The sequence below is a fragment of the Macrobrachium nipponense genome, chromosome 21 (genome assembly GCF_015104395.2).
Source record: "Macrobrachium nipponense isolate FS-2020 chromosome 21, ASM1510439v2, whole genome shotgun sequence".
Taxonomy (NCBI): domain Eukaryota; kingdom Metazoa; phylum Arthropoda; class Malacostraca; order Decapoda; family Palaemonidae; genus Macrobrachium; species Macrobrachium nipponense.
In genome coordinates, this window is record NC_087212.1 from 23799962 (window position 1) to 23822461 (window position 22500).

Consider the following 22500-nt stretch of genomic DNA (forward strand, 5'->3'; position numbering starts at 1 on the left):
TCAAAGACCGTTATGTGGTGCAGGTGCTGTATTTTTCCTTTCCTTCCATTTTACACAGGAAAATGACACGTTTACATATGTACGGGTACATTTTTCTGCTTTTGATGAAACGCTGTCGTTTCTTGATAACATAGATATTGACAGTGATGTTAAGACAACTACTGTGACGAGAAACAGCCAATAAAAGGAACACTGTAACATTAAAGACTGTTGTTATTGTAACAACGACTACTATCAGTAGTAGTAGGAGTAGCTAAACATCAAACGGAAGCATAATCTACAATTAGCTTTTGCAATTCAAGTCTGGAGCGTTAGACGAGGAATATCAAGTGATGAATGTTTAGTTATCAGGACGAGAGAGAGAGAGAGAGAGAGAGAGAGAGAGAGAGAGAGAGAGAGAGAGAGAGAGAGAGAGAGAGAGAGTTAAATATGATTACCAATGGAACTATAGCTACTGAGCTTACAAGAATGAGGTAGCATTGACATAATGGACGCGTTCGAATCTAAAGAAACTCATGAAGTCTCTCCCCGACAAGGAGGAACATTTAGAAATACTGGTCTTATAAAGATATTGTATATAAAACGACTACACACGCACACATGTATATATATATATATATATATATATATATATATATATATATATATATATGTGTGTGTGTGTGTGTGTGTGTGTGTGTGTGTGTGTGTGTGTATAATGTATGTTCCTCTTTTGAAGGGGTGGTCCTAAAAGAGTAGCGCCACAAGATTCATCCTTTATGTGAAGTTACTACCCAACGATGCCCTTTCCTTGACTCTCCAGCAGAATGGGTATTCACAGCCCGGTCGACTGCTGCAGGAAAGTCAGGTGCGAACCACATACCTTACTATTGCGTGCTCAGCTCGTTATTGGAGGGCCACGCCCGTCTGTATATATAAGTACAGCAGACGGAGAGAGACGAGTAGAGAGGATAGATGATGACGAAGCGGGCTGGAGAGATGAGGAGAGAAGAGAGAGAAAAGAAAAGTTTACATTCGGTCAGTGCATCAAATCAGTCTTCAATGACCAGCCCTTTGCCCATCACAGAGAGAGAGAGAGAGAGAGAGAGAGAGAGAGAGAGAGAGAGAGAGAGAGAGAGAGAGAGAAACCTTGGCGAAAATACGAATATCATAAAAAATGAAAGCAGAAAGTAGAATCTGGTCCAATAAAATGAAGGAACAGCTGACGAACGCCGTCGGTTTTATAGACTGGCAGTTTTAGCAACGAACAATAAAAGCAGGCTGCAGAAGAAAGTTGCCTCTTTCTAGACTAGAAAAAATTTGAATAGGGAAAACGGTAAAAAAAAAAAATCACCACAAAAACCGGGCGGACAGCATCCCCAGATTCTTAGAGGTGAGCAAGGAAAGTGAACTGCTCGAAAACCGCAAACCTTCTCAGAAGACATTCACACGAAGACGGCAACGGTATTGGTTACAATGCTGCCTGATATATATGAAGGTCTCTTCAACTTTTGTAGACTGTAAGCTGGGAATTTTCAACTTACGTTTTCATCTGGCACGATAACTGTGGCTAGTCGAGATGCTTACCCTGGGGGTACCAGCATTTGATATTTTTAAATATTGCCTTCAAGATACAAAACATATGTAGAGCGTTCATATAATAGATTCTTAACAAAGGCTACATATATTACTCGCTTCGCTTCACGTTAAAGAAAATTAAAAATAAATCAAAATATGGAAATGAAACCAGGAAGACGAAAGTAATTCAAAGCAAGCAATTTTAGTGTACCATGGCCAGGCTTTACTGAAGAAGAAGAAGAAAAAAAAACTTGTACTGAATCTATAACGACGAGTGCAATACCTCCGTAACCTTGAAAATCTTTTCAATGTACATTAATCTTTCAAGAAGAGTTTATCCCTTTACTCGGGCTTAGACCCCTCCCTTTTTTCTTTCTTTTCATGTCGAAAGCCTGATTTATTAATACCAGTAACCTGGAGTAGCAATAGCTGCAGTCATCAACGCCTCCCTAATAAACAAAGTCATCCAAACACTCCTCTGTCGCCTCTTCAAGTAAGGAGGCTGTAGAGACGACTTCAGAAAAAATATCTAACGTGCGAAAAAAAGTAAAAATTACATCTTGAAGAAAAGGCTTTAAATAAACAAAAAACCTATCAATTTCTTGACACTGAAACGTCATCCCTTTACAGCCATTACGTGGGCCAAGAAGGATATATATATATATATATATATATATATATATATATATATATATATATATATATATATATATATATATATATATATATATATATATATATATATATATATATATATATATATATATATATATATGTATATGTGCTGTGTGTGTGTGTGTGTGTGTGTGTGTGGATCATGTCAAGACTAGCGAACCCACTATTTTTCAAGGACAATATTATACTACTTTGATTTAGTATATATATATATATATAATATATATATATATATATATATATATGTGTGTGTGTGTGTGTGTGTGTGTGTGTGTGTGCATATATATACATAATATATAATATATAGCTATATATAAATAATATATATACATATACATTTACATATACATTGTATTACTCTGCACTCTCAAAACTTGATACAGCAATGAAATATGCAGAACAAATATAAGTAAATTTCTCGAAGAGAGAATATCATATGAACTCTTCAATTTATAGGTGGAATAACGCTTTTCATGGTAACCAGCAAAAATTTAGCAATATAAAAAATGAAGTACAAAAAAGTAATACATAATGGTGCGATCTCTGACAAAAACTCATTGTTGGAATTAAAGCTTATACAACAATGGATTTTCTATGACCGCCCAAGTCAGATTTCTTCTTACTTTGAGTGATGATAAAATAGGCAAAAAATATATATATATATATATATATATATAGGTATACATAGGTATACATATATTACACGCTTATTATATAATATATATATATTATATATATATATATATATATATATATATATGTGTGTGTGTGTGTGTGTGTGTGTGTGTGTGTTGTGTGTGCGTGTGTGTGTGTCGATGTGATGATGTATATTTACAGTTATATTGTTACGGAAAATACTTATTGGTGAAGAAAATTTGCATTCTAAGTTAGTCGTCGTAAAGTTTCCATCACAGTTTGCATGATTCATAGCCGCTCAGCAACTATACTAATTCATGAGATGACCTCCCTGCATAAATGGAGTTGCTTGCATATTTTTAGCATCTCTCAATAAAAAAAAGGAAAAAAATTGACAACCTAACACTGAGTTTTTGTCAGGGGTCTCACCGTTATGTATATATTTTCTTTTTTTTTATACTTTGCTTTGTTTTTATATTGTTCAGTTTTTGCTGGTTGTACCATGATCAGCGTTATTTATCCACCTTTTTAATTGATGAGTTCTTATGATATCACACGCGAGTGTCTATGTGTTAATGTATATTTAAAGCTATTCTTTTTAAAGACAAGATACCGTATTTTTGTATATATTATATATATATATATATACTATATATATATATATACTATATATATTATATATATATATATATATATATATATATATCCTTTCCTTCTGGTGTCACCACCAATATCGAAGTTACAGGTGTAAGGTGTATGTATGTATGTATGTATGTATGTATGCATGTATGTATGCATGCATGCATGTACGTAGTATGTATGTATGTATATATATGTGTCTGTATATACATATATAATCAAAGACGTGAAATATCAGATAAGAAACATGAGAATGATGATTCAGGAAAAACACGAGAAAGAAAAGAAATATAAACTGTAAGAAAATGGACAAAAAGTTGCAGAGCAACCACCCACCCCCGCACACACAAAAAGAAGACCTGTACGTGGAAGAAGACGAGAAAAAGAAGAATTTAAAAAAAATGCAGCGATAAAAACTCGCTGGGAATGGAAAGGGAAAAAAACTTACTATCTACCCTATGGTTAAGTTATGATTGAGGCTACACAAGGCAAAAGCAATGCTACGTCACAAAATCGTGTTTCCTGAATCAACAAAAACATTACCCCATACATTATCTGATACAGATAAGATTTTGTTATGTACTGAGTTTCTACATTTTCTACTATCACAACTACTACTCTTATTATAATTACTGTTACGGTGAAGTGAATTGCACTCAATTGTACAATTTCACCTTTATTTTCTCTGTTTGCAAAAATTGTTTTAATACTATCCTTCACCAAAATTCATCTGGATTATCTTTCGTTTTTTTTTCTGTTCAAAACTTCCGAGAAATCCTGAGCAATCAGCGAAGTTCAATCCCTTCCACAGCAATTGTGACGTCCCGTTTCTTGTTCCAGTTCGGTGATTACTCCGTCATTACTGTGGTGTGGTTTCTTCTTTTCCTTACTTCGTTCCACATTTCTTACTGTTAGTGCTGTACCATTTGGGCTAAATGACTCTCTTTATCTACTTTGTTTTCATGTTCCTAGAATTATATTTAATAACTTAATCTTAAACTCTGGATGTCGCTCACTGCTTCTCTGATTAACGACACATTTCTTAACATCTCCGCTTCTTCCTTCTTTTGTTTAGATCTGGGCTAAGAAAACGATATTTGACTGCCAGTTCTTTTTGGCTTTCCCACACACACACACACACACACACACACACACACACACACACACACACACAGAGTCACTCATCTACAAAAGAAAAAAAAACGTTTGAAAAATCCGCCACGCCCAAGAAGTCTAGTGCATCTCACACACACACACACAGAGGCGCCGAGACGATCGAAAGTGTGATGTCATAGCGACGTGATTATGACACCTTTATGGAACACTGGCCAAATCATATGCATGAAGGACGTCGGCGGGATGCTGCGTGACCGCACATCGATGGGGTCCTTTCGATACAGAGAGAGGCGGCGTGACTGACGCACTCATTATGGAGAGTAGTGGCTTGGCGCCATCGCGGTATAAGCATCGAACACCCTTTAAAAACTCATATCAAGGAACTTCATATATCAGAAAATTGAATTTCTGTCAAGGAACTTTATGTATAAAAATATTGAATATCTGGATAAACAGAAATCATGTATTCTAATAAAATACACGGACACATTTCGAAAATGCTTAAACATTGGGCATACTGTTATTTGGATAAGCCTAAACCATGTATTGACATACATTCGCACATCACTGATGAAATATCAATGATACTTTTCAGAAACGCTTCAAGTTGTCATAAATTACACTTGTTTAATTTCTCGCATTGCACAGGACAACAAATAATGAAATGAAAAAATAACCTTTCAGAGTACCCTTCATGTTTCATTATTTTCTTGCAATCATTAGTCACACATGAAAATCGACAGTTACGACCACAAATCTCGACAAAAACTTGCCATACTACTAGGGTCTGTAGCACACCGTCGCACATACTATATGCGCAGAAAAAATGGGGAAAAAATGACTGTTGCAAAAAGTAGACCAAATAAAAAACTGAACAGACACACCGTTTTTGTAACTTGAAATTCCTGAGTCATCGCATGACTAAATTACTTACGATTTTACGCATCTTCCAAAATTATTAATTTTAAAAGATTTTTGAGAATGCGCGAAGTCTTTACTTGGCCAAAACAATGATTATGTAATTTCATAAATAATCCTTGAATGCATGCATTTCCTGTTTTACATATCCCATAGTATATTTATAATATAGTATTGTAAACCTTTATGCCCTTTCATACAAATGCATTTACTTGTCTATCGTAATTACACCATTTCTTAAACATTAACAGACTAAGCCATTCTTACGCATAGGTCACAATGGTACCTATTGAAACGATTAAAAAGACCTTGAGCTAAGAGAATCTTGATGAATAATAAGTGGGTTAGTAATATCTTGAGTACTTGGCGCCTCAGATTAAAAATAAAAACAGACAACGACTATCATTCATAATAGCTCACAGATATGTGCTCATGTGCACATTATATTGTGTATATAGATATATATATATATATATATATATATATATATATATATATATGTGTGTGTGTGTGTGTGTGTGTGTGTGTGTGTACAAATTTTCTTCTACAATAAACTATGCTGTTAAACTGAGAGACGTATACACTAAAACACATAAAGAAAAATATAAAATATACAAAAGTAACTCTACAGTCTAACACTTATATATATATATATATATATATATATATATATATATATATATATATATATATATATATTATATATATATATATATAATATATATATATATATATATAAAGTCAGAACATCCTCTGAGTATGGGTAAAACGAAAGTTCTACCATGACAAACGAAAAACGTGAAATGTCTATGCTGCAGTCCGGTTGACCTTCAAGCAAAAAATGTAACAATGAATCTTCCTTCTGCATAGCCGAGCACATGGTAAAAACTAAACCATGAAAAAACTATAGGTACGTGTATATTATGTAAATTGAGAGAGAGAGAGAGAGAGAGAGAGAGAGAGAGAGAGAGAGAGAGAGAGAGAGCCTTGCACCTGACCTTGTAAAATTTTCCAGATACGTAATAAATACCCTACTAAAAACTATTACAAAAACGCTTCCACCAGGTCCCACCCAGAGCCGACCATTACCAGCAAGAGGTCCCAAAAAATCTCGAGTTTTTATTTCATTTTTTCCAGACCAAAATTGGCAGAAAAACGCCTCTTAATGATCTGCGAAGTCGACCGGGGAGCAATGACTATAGTCATTCCCTCGGCCAGGTATTTCACAGCCTTTTATTTTATAATCTGTAATAAAACATTAAACTATTTTCGATTAACTTTCAAACGAAGTACCTGCTGTGTTTCTTAGACACTTCAGTTCTTGGAATTTATTCAGATTTCTTAAAGTATATCGGAATCATTTTATTTCATGTTTTCATGTTTATACTTACTTATGCATGATATATATAATATAATAATATAATATATAGATATAATATAATATATTAATATATATAATATATAAATAAATATATATATATAATATATATATATATATATATATATATTATATACATATATATATGAATGTATTTTACTGTAATACAACAGTATAATATGAAGACAAAAGGCCTATAAAACACTATTTGAACATTGCAACCATATATGTTTTGTATATATACTCTTATAAGATATCTTATGTCCATATTTTACCAGTGATCAGGAACACAAAAGGAAATGCTCGAACTATAGTGTTTTAAAGGCCGTTTCTCTTCATAGTATATATATATGTATATATATATATATATATATATATATATATATATATATATATATCATAAATATATATATATATATATAATATATATATATATATATATATATATATATATATATAAGACATACATTATGGGGACCTTCATGTGTCCCACTGAATTAACTGCTAGCTGATGCATACACATTCCCACGGCACTGAATCGCGTTCCGGAGAAAGCTTTTCGTCGATGGCAGTTTCACTGGAAGAGAAGTTACAGCGGGTTGGATGACGAAGGTTAAACGAACGGTCGGAAGCTATTTTCACACCCATAAAGGAATTGGGTGAAGTAAAAAGGGCCTAAGTTGGAACATATGAAGAAATTATTTCAATATCAAAGATCGAAAATAGTCAATTCTCGTAAAAGACACGGGAACCATAACTGCAAAAGATGTATGTAAGCCACAAGAGATCGTGTTCTATGAAAGACTAGAAAAAAATAGTAGAATACGTACATGAAGAGGATAATGGAAGTAAACAGAATCTAAAATCTTCCCTTACAAAGAGACAGGGCCATAAAATGAAAACCAGATTTTTGATATGGTAAGAATTGTCACCTTCATATGAACTTGGTTATTTCTAAGGACATTACTCTTGAAATCACTTCCTTTCAAGTCCGCGTGAATATGATTCTTTTGTAGGAGCGAACGCTGTATGGAGCTCATTGTTCAGTGGCTGACACTATTTCAAGAACGCGGTTAAATTTCCACGCAGCGGTAGAAAAAAAAAAAAAAAAACTGGAGCGTACGACTCAATATATTTAGTCAAGAGGCAAATTCACAAAATGCGAACCCTTGCGTGCAAGTACAGTTGGCTTTGCTGAATCAGCTGTCTCAATGCAATCCTGTCGATGAATAGAAATATCATCTGCTCTTTGAACCTTCCTCCCGTAGTTGCTGTTAAGAGCGAAGAGGAGATTCTCGGAGCATTCAAAAGAATTAATGACAAAAACACGGCGCAACGAGAGTAATAACCACCACAGGTGTATCGAGTGTGACTGCAGGTAATTGGGCGTGCTGATTGCCTTGCATGTAATCGTGTTCAAGTGATCACACGCACTCATTGAGTACACGTACACAGAGGTTCACGTCCATTACAACCTGAACCTACCATATGTATTAAAACCTTACTGCATATTTCCCGTAAATTCTCATAGACCATAACAACACTCTTCCTTCGGGCTCATCAAAAGAGCAAAGTTATGTTCCCAAATTGTTCTTCTACAACGATTATTTTCCTCTCTCTCTCTCTCTCTCTCTCTCTCTCTCTCTCTCTCTCTCTCTCTCTCTCAGATAGTTATTGCAAGAAAACAGATAGTTATTGCAAACGACGAGAAATCGGATGAAGCCAAGGTAATATCCGGTGTGCCGCAAGGTACGGTGTTTAGCTGCAATACTGTTTGTTATTATGATTGAAGACATAGACAATAATGTTAAGGATTCGGTAGTGAGTAGTTTCGGGCAGATGACACAAGAATAAGTAGAGAAATTACTTGTGATGAAGATAGGAACGCTCTACAAAGAGACCTTAACAAAGTATATGATTGGGCAGAGGTAAATAGGATGGTATTTAACTCTGATAAATTTGAATCAATAAATTATGGAGACAGAGAAAGAAAGCTATATGCATATAAGGGACCTAATAATGAGACCATCACAAATAAGGAAGCAGTTAAAGACCTTGGTGTGATGATGAATAGGAACATGTTATGCAATGATCAAATAGCAACTCTGTTGGCAAAATGTAAAGCAAAAATGGGAATGTTGTTACGGCACTTCAAAACAAGAAAAGCTGAACACATGATTATGCTTTATAAAACATATGTTCGTAGTCCACTTGAATATTGCAATATGATATGGTACCCACACTATCAAAAGGATATTGCACAAATAGAGAGTGTACAAAGGTCCTTTACAGCTAGAATAGAAGAAGTTAAGGACCTAGACTACTGGGAAAGACTACAATTCTTAAAATTATATAGTCTAGAAAGGAGAAGAGAACGCTACATGATAATTCAGGCATGGAAACAGATAGAAGGAATAGCAGAAAATATCATGGAACTAAAAATATCAGAAAGAGCAAGCAGAGGTAGATTAATAGTGCCCAAAACTATACCAGGAAAAATAAGGAAAGCACACAGGACATTAATCCACTACGCACCAGCATCGATAATGCAGCGTCTATTCAATGCGTTGCCAGCTCATCTGAGGAATATATCAGGAGTGAGCGTAGATGTGTTTAAGAATAAGCTCGACAAATATCTAAACTGCATCCCAGACCATCCAAGATTGGAAGATGCAAAATATACCGGAAGATGTACTAGCAACTCTCTGGTAGACATTAGAGGTGCCTCACACTGAGGGACCTGGGGCAACCCGAACAAGATGTAAGGTCTGTAAGGTAAGGTCTCTCTCTCTCTGTTGTATGCAAACACTATTTACCTCCAATAACAATCCAAAAATATAAAAAATATTCTTAGTTACATGACTTGCATCAAACCTAGATTTTGGTTTTGTAAAATTTTCAAAAATAATCCTTGTCTTTTAGAAGCACTATTCCGAACAGTACAGTAAGTCAAAAGCCGACAACCTTTGTCTAGATTTCCGTGTTCTACTCTATCTTTACAGTCAACCAATCTTCATATAACTTCATACTCTTCATCTAACCGTCATGCAATTTAAAAGAAGTTCACTTTCACTCACCTTTCGAAAGAATTTACTTATAAAACAAAATCTTTTAAAAAGAAAGTAATATTCAAGTACCATACAAGATAATATTGCCAAGAAGGTAAAAAGAAATTGGCACATGCAATTGGCCTTATGCATTATAATCAGAACTTTCTCAGCGTGGTTCCTGTTCCCGCGTGAAGATTTGCCCCATTTCTCTTTCGTTCTTTTGATTCGTGTTGTGTTTTCTTTTAATACTTACACTATCTATGACATTCAGTTAACTGATTAATTAATTTTTCATCGCTACCAGCTGCTGTTCAATCATGTTTCTATGACTTCCGGTTACTGTTACTTGATTAATCGACATCCTTCAAGTATCAACGAAGATTTCTGTCACATAAACACTTCCCAGCCTTTTTCGTTCTTCCTTTAATTAATTAAAAACTGTTTTTTTTTCGTTAATCGTTTAAACTTCAATTTTTATCGAGGCGCCAGCAAAGTGACTGTATGAATACCTAGGAATTTTTAGCGCTGGAAATATATGATCTTTACTTTCTCTGACACATATCGGTCTCGGAGCCCAATGACACCCTTGAATTTGATTACACCGTTCAACGTTCTTGCCTTGCCACCGTCTTCGTTAGCAACCAATCACAAGAGAGGATTGAAAGAGTACGCGTATCTCATTCTTTCAACTGGAAGAAAGCCAAAGATAAGAAAAAATGGAAAAGTGAGAGACTAATAATCTTCATAAAACCGCCTTGATCATGAGATTCACTGCCAGCAGGCGTACCAACACTACTCTCCAACTCCCCACTCTTATCGGATTGCCAACCAGAACCCAACCTCCCAGTGCCTTGCTTGAATCAGCTGTAGGTACAAGTACAGTCGGCGATCTCTAATGACAAGTAGACGGCTAGGTTGGTCTGATAAAATCTTGACATGTTAAACAAGTGTCTGAGCTGGGGAAATTATATAGCACTACCCACCGGAAGAAACTTACTTTCACGGTCGGCTCTAGTTCCATGATTCCAGAATTCGAACTCTGACGCAGTATTTCTGGCATGACAAATCATAACAGAAAGCACGTTTCGTCTGTGGTCTATGTTCTAGGTCATGAGTTGCTCTGATATTCAATGTCAGCTACCAATAGGTAAACATATTCTGCAAATACGTCTATGCTCGTGTACACATACAGTATATATAAATACACACAAACATATATAAATATATATATATATATATATATATATATATATATATTATATATATATATATATGTGTGTGTGTGTGTGTGTGTGTGTGTGTGTGTGTGTGTGTATGTATGTATGTAGTAATTATATAAAAATAAATAATGACAGAATAAAACACTATATACATACAACATACACACATGTATATATATATATATATATATATATCTATATATATATATATATACACATATACACATATACAATTGTGACGTTAAAATTTGGATACCAATTATCGAAAAATAAAAGTCAGGCTCAACGTTCAATCAAGCAAAATAGAATAAGAAACAAAATCAAAACACACAAGACGTTAAAACAAGCAAAGACAAAAGCAGACCACTCAATTATATAAAGAAACCAAAATACAAAGAAACACAAATATACAGAGCAATTGCAAAAACAAATCTCTTTTCATTAAAGCAATCCGGCCCATCGCTTAGTAAACCCACAAATACTTTTCAGCATACAAAGCAAGACTCCCAATGGGAACGGAGCAATGGAAAAAATGCACCTTCAACGGCCCTTGTCAGTTCAATGAAACGCGCACTCGACAAACTTGTTTGATCTAACTGTAAACGGGCGCCCTTCACACACTGACCCACACCTACAGGATCTTCTCTCAAAACTTCTTTCATTCTTCCTCCTTACCATCTTCATCAGCTGTCTCCTGCTGTCGCTGTTTCACCTCTCGTTATCAATACCCTCCTCTCTCACTTGCATCAATTTCAACCAATGTTATCAAGTTTTCGATGCGCTTGTGCATGGTATAATTCTTAATCTTATTCCCGAGGTACAGACTAACATCAAGTATTAAATACATATATATATATATATATATATATATATATATATATATATATATATATATATGTGTGTGTGTGTGTGTGTGTGTATTTATAGAGAGAGAAGGAGAGAGAGATGAGAGAGAGACGGGGAGAGAGATTGAGAGAGAGAGAGAGAGAGAGAGAGAGAGAGAGAGATGTGCGCAAAACCGTCAATAAACATGACCGACTTAGCATGTCCGATAAAAAGTTTTCCATTTTTTTCCTTGCACCATAAGACGCAAAAGTTTATTTTACAACCGTAAGGTTGTGATTCTTACTTTTCTAACGACCATCCAACGTGTTCCATGACCACTCCGAGGAACTGGAGCAGCCAGACATCTTCTTCACACGGTTACATGACGAGCCCTTCCAAGAACGGCAACACGTTCGAGAAATACGTCGCGATGAAGTGGAAGAGTTCCTACAAGGAGCAACTCTTCCTGGATCCGATAAATCAGTGAAACCCTCCCACTCAAAACTCTCACACATTTATCGTGTAAATGTGCATCAATTGACAGGTATAAATTCACGCATACTTGTTAGATCGCGAATTTGCATTTCCGTCATATTTAGGTAATTATGAGTGATTGATTGTTTTTATTCCTATCAATTTAACCAGATCACTAAATAAACATTCTTTTTTAAGTAATTATGAGCGGTTGATCATTTCTATTTTCTATCAAACTTCAGTAATTCACGAGTGACTGACTATTATTATTCTTATCATCAAATACTTTAATCAGATCACTAAATAAACATTCTTAGTTGTCACAGGGCTGGCCCAGTGGGTATGCTCTAAATAAATGTATAAGATCTTACGTACAAAATATTATAACTCAAAACTGTGAGATAAAGACTGAAGATTCTAACAAAATACTTTTCAGCGATTTGTTACAATTGAAAACTGGACGTTTACATAAAATGTATTCAACTGTAGTTTCTGTTCTACTTTCTATGCACTCTAGGATTTGATGGCGCGCGTATTCATCAAATACCCCTGAACACAAGAGGGTTAAAAAATAAAAATGTTTATCTGTTATGCTTTTCAAACTTGGATGAGCAAATGGAAAAATAATTCGTCAGACCAGATGAATATCTCCTGAAAAATAATTGGGTATTAACAAGACAGAACAAATTACAACAACAAAGGCATAATGGCACTCACCTTAGATCCAAACGAAAAATAAACGGTTTCATTTAAAATCCCAATAACGACGCACTTACAACTTACTCCCAACTTCTGACTACTACAACAAATCCACTGCATCTGAAGTCATCATAAGCAAACACACCTAAAAACCGAGACCAAAACAATTCATCGCAAATACAGCAATAGTATAATAAAAAATGTCACCACATGTAAACTGACTCAGAAATAACGTATATCGACCAACCTATAACCTAAAAGTAGCGTAACACAACGAACTGAAAATTAGAAACTAACAATAGAAAAAAAAAACTATTAAATCGACACCCAGAATACTCAGAGCCAACAAATATACGCATTCGTAATAAAATAAACAAATAAATCAATAAAATAGAGCAAAACTAAAGCAGCCCTAACATCCAAACAGTGAAGAGGCGCATTTGCAATCCAAACTTCAAAGTCAAGTACGAGGCTCTTAAGCATCAATGTCGGGGTCATGGACGCCCGGCCCCCTCCCTCCCTCCCTCCACCGCGTTCGTTGGCATTTTAAGAAAGTAAATCGCTTAAGCACTGCCACATCATTTCGCTTATATGCTACGATTTTGGGAGCGTTTTGGAATTACTAACGATTATTGTTGTACATAGATGTGGGTGTTAATTATCACTCCTTCATAGATTGTCCAGCAAAAGTTTTTTTAAGTTTCTTACTGGATTCATGAAAAATGTTGATACAATTTTTTTTATGTTAAAATTATATAATAATCAGCTAATACATTAAACAAAGTCTATAAATAAGAACAAAGGCAAAATACTGACCATTCTCGTGCTAGAAAAACTATTATTCTAAGTAACGGTTTCAGTTTTTTTTAAGACTTTCCAGGTCTCGTTATGGCTATTCCTCAATTTTTCCCAATCCTCTATTCTCATTAGCGTATATTTTTCTTATTGTGCAACCCATTCGCTTTCAGAGCTCTCCAGTCACTTTCGAAACAATGCTTTCGATGCAGCTTTTATTTGAAATCTTAATCTGCCTTTTTTTCATTCTCGTTTTCTTGTTATTAATGATCCCGCGCCTTGAGTAATAGTAATTTCCCTTTATTTTTTTATCTTTTAATTAATTTTTCTTTATATCATTATTTCTATCTTTATCACTTTCATTAGTAATGATTTGTCATCTGATTCGTAAAAATACCTTTCGCCTTAGCTATCATATTTCAAATGACACTCGCACCTAGATTTTCGCTATAAATAACAATTACCGAAAAGGTCACACTTGTTATTCACAGTTCAACACCTTATTTATCATTATTATCTGCTCATTACGTGCATTTCCTCTTCGCATAATCATTCATTTTCCTTAACCATTTTCCTCTCCCTCATTTCCAGTACAATTCCAAATCAGATGGCATTAAGATGAACTCTGCACCCAAACCAAAGGTTACTTATAATATGAGAAGAATTACGTTTCCCGTCCTTTTCATTCCAATGATACTCATCAAACCGAACATCGGTACGACACAGGAGAGAATAGGAAATCAAAATGAAAGAAACGTAAATATCAGATACAAGGAGCGTCATTCATAACACGGGGTAAATTAGCAGGAGATGATATCCCGTAAATACTTTCTCAAAAGGGGTCCCGTTACGGGAAACGTTGCCCAACTACCTCCGTTAGTGACGGTTTGCCAGGTACGAAGACTCTGTCTCTCGCCGTTTCAATGAAGAGGAATGTAGGGTTAACGGGAGGCAAATCTGTTGAGATGGGATTTTGCTACTAGCCAGGAGTATGAGGCGAAAGGAGGAACTTAGGAAGTTCAAGCAATGTGCAATACATTCCTATCGATTTGTTGATTTACTATTTTATTTTGCTTTTTTTTATAAGTGAGGTCTCTTCTTTCTGTATTTCCTTATACCTCCTCTTACTATTCCTAATGAACTTTATATTCTTTGGAAGCTTGAATTTCAGATCAATGACCCCTGTGGGCTTGTTCCGTATGAATAGGTTTCATATTCTAAATAAATAATAATAATAATAATAATAATAATAATAATAATAATAATAATAATAATAATAATAATAAAAATGATGAAACAGAGAAGTGTATTGACATAACCGTATCCACTCATGGGGAAGTTATAATTGCCTGCGATAATTAGTGGAATAATCAAAAGGCATCAACATGAAAACAGCAGCCAAAGAGACCAAATGTTTTTGCCAATTGTGTAGGAGAAAAGAGCACAATTATCAGGCAACCAAACGAGGGAAAATACGGAATCATACGGACTTAATGCTGATATTAGCCTAGACTTGAAGATGGACGAAAAATTCATATGACCGGCGAAAAGCATTAGAAACTCAGTAATAAGATACAGGATAAGAATAACTTGAACAAATAAAATACATAAATAAATATGGTGCTAGCTACTCGATCAAAGCGAAGACGTTGGAAACAGGAAGACGACCCATAGCTTGTACGCGATGTGCATAAGCAGAGAATCATGACGATGACTAAGGTGTAAAAAAATAATATTCATTCAGGAAAGGTGAGAGCTTATGTGGGTCACACGTTCTGCGGCTATGCAGGTCACGGACATAGTACATTACCATGGAATTACCCTGGGACATGTGCTTTTTAAATGGAATTATGCGTATTCGAACATGCCGTAATAAAAAAAAAAAATACTCACTGAGCAGTTACTAAATATCAATAAATTTTGCATATTTCAAGAATAGGAAAACACACACACACATACGTATATACATACATACATACATACTATATCTATATATTAATATATATTATATATATATATATATTTTTTAATTCTATAACCTTTTATAATAAAAATATATATATATATATCTTATATATATATTTATTTATATAAATAAATATTTTTTAAAAAAAATTTTTAAAATTTTTAAATTATATATAGTTTATTATTATAAATAAAATATATATATTATTAATATATTAGAATATAATATATATATTTAGTTTATATATTATATATGATAGATATAATATATTAAAATATTATATAGATAGATAGATAGATATTTATGTATAAATACACATATATGTAAAATATAAATATAAATATATATATATATAATATATCTATATCTATATATATATATAATATATATGTGTATATATACATATATAATAATATACTGTATAAATGTGTATGTGAGTGAGTCTGTCTTTGCATCAAAAACGCGAAGAAAACATAATCATGAGCGTAAGTAGGGCAAATGAAGACTGGCACGCATCGTTAATCATAGGGATCACATGTAACCCAGAATAACCAGACGAAATCAAGAGACACTTACTGATAACAAAGTCATATTCCTTGTAGAGGTTTTTCCGATCTATCGGCCGCGACTCCGGGTCTATTTCGTCGTATTTGTAGTAGGCGATGGCAGCCAGCAGCGCCGGCAGGAACCATATCGCCGCCGTAAACACCGTTCCAGGCGTCGCCTTGATCAAAGTGGCAATCGTGATTGCTTCTATGGCCGTCATGATTGTGTGCTTCGGCGGCTCTCTTTGGAAGTGGCTGGAATCTCTATAATCGTCAGGTGTCTAGCGTCTGTGCACAAGACAAGGCTTAATGAATGGTGCCTAAGTTTATCGTCTGTTTACTTTGCTCACGTAATGACTATGTCTCTTTGGACACATTAATACCATGACATTTTATCAATTGAATTGGATTTACTACTTTTTCCAGATTGCAAAGTTATTTCAGTTTTCTTGTTTCACTAAACAGTAATTATACTTAAACATCTCTACTGAGCTTTCGCGTAATAAATGTACAACACTTCTTCCTTTCAACTTTAGTAAAAGTCCACATTTTTCTCTTAAAGAGTCACCAGCAACTACTACTTCGTCCCCCGATTCTTTCAAGCAATATTTCCTGCTGTTCACTGCACCAACCATGATATGAGGAGGACCGCCAGTGCCTCTGTCAGCACTTTGTCAACATTGCTCGCTCCTCAACCCCACCGAGTGAGGTCGAACCCAAAGAGGATACCGGAATGGTAATTCTGAATCCGCACTAACATGCGTGTACAGTGTTAAGGCAATAATGGCACATTCAATCACGCGTTTCACAGGTGAATAATAATGTCTTCTTCTATAGTACGACAATTACCAGCCTACGATGAGATTTCACTTTCCGTTCGGCAAATCTGTCGTGTCACGGGGATTGATTCGAGCGAGGCGCACGTACGAAGAGCGAACTCCGAAAACTGCCTGGATGACAGCCGCGAAGATCTGGTCGTGGATGACCAGCCGGCCGTGAATGAAAGACTGAGAAAGGAGGGAAGAACAGAAGTCGTATCACTGTCAGAGTGGCACTGCAAGACTCCCCTTCCCTTGGCTTCTTCACCCGTTCCTCACTAGGACAACACTGCGAGAGAGAGAGAAAGTGAAGCCTTACGTCAGGCCGCTGGGGAAAACGAAAGGATCTGGGGAGGAGGGAGGGTGAGGGGTGGGGCGATTGCTAGGAGTGAAGGGGGAAGGGGGAGGGGCTTGTCGTTGAACGGAGGTGGTGGTAGAGGTTGTGCTAAAGTAGTAGCTAATGGTCATCTAAGAATCGCTGGCGGCAGGGTGGGAGGGAGGGAGAGAGGGAGGGATCGGGGCGGGACTCAAAAGAGTCGAGGGAGGCGAGCAGAAAAGGTGGGTCGGGGGAGAGGGGGCGGGGTAAAGCGGAAAGCCAGGTGCCTAAATCAAACAGTTCTTGAGGAGGACACAGACAGGCTCAATGCAACGATGCAACCAGGTGAGGGTAATAAGCAAGTCTGCCTCTACCTTAGGGTCTTGGAGTCTTCGATTTTCTCTGCCTTGGAGAACACTAAGACATGGGTGGAAACTTCTGTATTTTTTAAAACTTTTATTTTAGAAGGCTCATCCAGCAGAAAATCCTTTGATTTATCTCCCTTCTGATGGGAAAAATGACCAGGACATTAACCACGCAGAAAAAAATAGCTACTCATTTATCTAAAGGCTTCAAAGGAACGTCAAATCATGCCCATTTCTCATTAACGGCAAGACGAACTTGATCATCGTCAGCCAAAATCAATATTATCGTCCTCTTTGTTTACAACATTTCAGCCGAAGAAAACAGACCAGATCAAGTTCTGTTCTATTTTTCTGTGTGCGGAGGAGAAACTTCACACCACATCACTGCTTCGCCATTAACGGTTCTGCAAAACTCGTGACTGGCAGATTTGCTCTTTTAGCTACTCTTCTAAGCAGCAAAGCTTTCCAGGAGATACAAACACAAACAACTAAAGAGTCAGTCACTCTAGCCAATCTGTCAGCCCGTCTTTTACCACGGTATCCTCACAATTAAAAATTCATAAACTCCCTCAAAATGTCAATGAACGTTGAGAGTGCCATTGAACTTGGCATTTCGTATATCCCTCTGCATGCCAGCAACTCGACGCACTGTCAAGGACGACGACTCGGCGAATCTGCCACTCGTCAGTGCCAAGGCAGTGCCACTCTCTGGAGTCGACGAACCACAGGGAATCCTTTTAGGCCTTTTAAAGGGTATGACAAGCACCCGTAAGTCCAGCGTCAATTGTTATCCATTGGTGATCCCGTCAATCAGTCTAGGGGCAATAAATCATAACCAAAATGAATCTCCTTTCCTGTCATACGTCATCGAGAGCGTGCAACGATAGCTCCCCGCCGCACAACGTCTGGTATCACACTGGCGTCGGCAGCACAGGTTTCCAGAGAGAGAGAGAGAGAGAGAGAGAGAGAGAGAGAGAGAGAAGCCACCAACCACTGCTGTTGAGTTCGCTCAGTAACCTACATTCTTAGGCACTCTCTCTCCAGGGGAAGAGGTTGGCTAGCGGCTAAGGGCTGGCCGGGCTGCAGTAGAGGAGAGAGAGAGAGAGAGAGAGAGAGCCTGCGGACGGACGGACTGACGGCGAATTTTTTCTGAGGACTCCCGGCTTGACGGTGTTACATGAGAAATATGACTTCTGTGAAAATAGTCACAATATGCGAGTTTTGCTGCACTAGCTAGGCAAACTGGCCGCTTCCTGCACGTACGCAAACCGTCGCACATCTGCGGGATATTTTTTCGCCCGATACATAACAACTGTTTCACCCCCGAAACTTCACGAGTTCATTTTGCATAAGTGTGTGTACTGCAAGCAGCAAGCTTGAACTTCCAAGCGCCTGCAGCGTCTGCCACTTAAATTACTCACGTTTCAGTAAATAATGAACTAATTTGGTTCTTAATTCTTATCTAATATTAAAGAATAATGCATTGTTACTGTTCATTGGTCGATATATTTTGTTAATACATAATAAAACCATAAGAAAGACCAGTACATACATAAATTAGTTTATATTACAACTTATTCATAAAATATTTTCACCTTGATATTCGATAAAAGGCCCCCCCAAAAAACCAACGCATATTTTTGCTAGTATTAATGTACGCACTTCAAACGCGTGAATTGTATAAGATTTTTTCCAGTGTCACTAGTGAGATTTTTTAACAGATAACTTTAATAACTCAGGCATTGTTTGATCTCCCTTGGCCATCCCGACAAAAAAATACAATAAATTTCTCTTCTTCATGGCTGAGAAAGACACATGTACCCCACCACCACCAACAACGATGTAATACGCGATTCTTGGGAACTAAAATTTATACCCTCTGATTCTTTTCACATCCGAGTCTAATAACAAATTGGTGTTATGTGATATAATCCCAGGGAAGTAGGGGCCGTGGGCTATTGTCAGTGGCTTAACAAACCATGGGAAAGGATCCGCACTTTAGTGATCTGAGCAAAGAAGTAATCCCACATATACTACATCCATACATACATATATACATATTCACAAAGTTAAAGTATGCCTAGTCGAACAAACGTTTTATTGTGAGAGTATATGCGTGAATGCGTGCACATCACCAGATACCATTAATGATAGTTAATATATATATACATATATGTAGTATGTATACTAGTACATACATGTGTGTGTTTGTGTGTACATTGCGAGCTTGTTATCTCCATGGCCTGCCTGGCATTCTGTTGTCGAAACAGGGTACATATTGTCTACTTCATTATCCCAGTCCTCATCAGAGATCAAGTTTCGCACCAGACACCCTAACTTCTGTTGGCCGTTTCCACCTGAACTTTATTCTTTCATGTCGCATATGGAAACCTCGATCTGATCTTTTCTTGAGTGAAAACGGTCCTCGAAAATGAACGATAGATCGTTAAAGTAACCGCAATTTTAAGAGAAAAATTTGTAGCTAAAAACACACTTTGATAGCACTTAATAACTTCCACCATGTGCTGTTGGTCAGTTGTTTAGCATCCGTGAAACCGCTGTTCTTTTTTCTCCATTCAGAAGCCAACACTAATAAATTATAAATGCGTGTTGCAGTTTTGACACATTGGTGGGGCTGGGTTCTTACAATAAAGGTGACTTCGAAATTTTACTTATAGTTTTATAAAAAAGAAAAAAAAAAAAATCTTGCAAAGATATGCGTACCATTCTGTGCATGATTTAACTTACATAAAATAATTATACGTTGACAAAAAAGGATTCCTGAAATTAACATTAAAAATAGCAGACCAAACGACAGACCACGAAAGATCATTGTTGGAAATCGCTCATGGCTCTAAGCGAATAAAACTTGTTTCGTTCTAACTAACCAAAAACATCTATGAATATTCAAACACTAAGTTCTTGTGAAGAATAAGAACGCCTCAAACTGCTTGAATATATAAAATACCTGATTTCAAAAATTTTCAAAACGAACAAAACACTCACAGCACGTTTTACGGCCCATTAACAAGGAAAACTATACATCTGCTATTTCAACGAAGAACAACATCACTGGAAAACATCATAAAGATAGAACTCCCTACAACTTCGAATAACAACAACAACAGCAACAAAATATCTCTATATTTCTGACACCAAAGTTACATCTCTACATTTCTGACCCCAAAGTTACATCTCTATATTTCTGACCCCAACGATACATCTCTATATTACTGACACCAAAGCTCGAAGCTCCTTAAGGTTTGTAAAACACGAAGATTTAATTTGTCTTCTTCACCCCAGCCAGGATTACTGGGACATACTAGTGATCAAAATTACCTGGAACCGGGAACACCACATGCAAGATTAAACAAAGTACTATTCACAGCAAGGAGTTTAAATTTGATTCACACTACCAAATAATTTCGAAAAACTCCTTAGGGATCAACACTTCATGAGAGCGCGATGGGGCTGGCAACCTAATCCTCTTATCTAGCCCAAACCTCATTGAAAGGAGTAATGTATCGGCCCTTTGACAGATAGAATATTATTGGTATTATATTCATAGCGGAAGCTGGATAAGAAATTCAGAGTAAGAAGCAAAGGGAAAGAAAGAGGCAGCGTTTGATTCCATACGTTTTATATACGTATAAGAGAAGTACACCACTCCAATATGTACATAACAGAGAATGACGCGAAAAAATTGGTACAGTAAACTACTGGCTCCAATATATTAAGAAATACAAACATTTACAACCAAATACACACATGTTCATTCGCAGTCAGTACAACGAATAAAAATGTCATACCATAAAACCATATTTCTCTCCAACAATCGAAGAAACATGGACTGAAAATAACTTTGACATTTACTGAGGCACTTGAAATGCAGAGAACCAGAACAGAAAGAAAAGGGTTATAAAGAAAGCCCGTCATCTTCAAAATTTAGAGCACCAAATTGTTTGACCCCATAAATAACGCCTTTCGACACAATGATGCTTAAAAGAGGGAGTGTTTCGTGGCACGAATTGGCACTGGTACCCGGCCCTAATTCTGACATTTGGAAAAGACTTCGTAACAGTCGCCTCACGCTTTTTCGCGTGAAATGGAATGAATTACAGGCTCATTCTCCTTTACCTTGGTCTCCTTTCATTTGCGAGATTAAAGTGGCGATTCTGCATTGCAACAGCCAAACCCCCTTTTTTTCGTAAAACTCGAGGAAAAGTGATTCTCGCTTCAGTATCTTTGCTTCCAATGTATTTTATGCTTCGATATAGTGTTTCTGCAATAATGCACGTGCACTGTCATTCTGTTATGAATCATCCATTTCCTGCATTTCTCTCACCTTGCTTTTTATGATATTGAATTCGTATAAATGCTATATATCATCAGGAAGTTCACTCAATCAAAAAGTGGGAAAAAAATCCAGAGAACAACTCTCAGTGCAGGGATGCAACATAACGAAAATGAGAAGAAATTAAATCTCGTGGAGAAAACAGATGGACCGT

At 36.2% G+C, this 22500-nt stretch overlaps 1 protein-coding gene across 1 annotated transcript in view; it reads right to left on the reverse strand.

Annotated features, from left to right (window-relative positions):
- The window catches only part of LOC135197431 (glucose dehydrogenase [FAD, quinone]-like), a 147355-nt gene extending 128451 nt beyond the window's left edge, over window positions 1-18904 (reverse strand). Inside the window, 1 exon segment of the mRNA XM_064224502.1 lies at window positions 16525-18904. Within this exon segment, the coding sequence (XP_064080572.1) occupies window positions 16525-16714 (190 nt within the window). The 5' untranslated portion in view covers window positions 16715-18904.
- Window positions 18905-22500: the final 3596 nt, after the last annotated feature.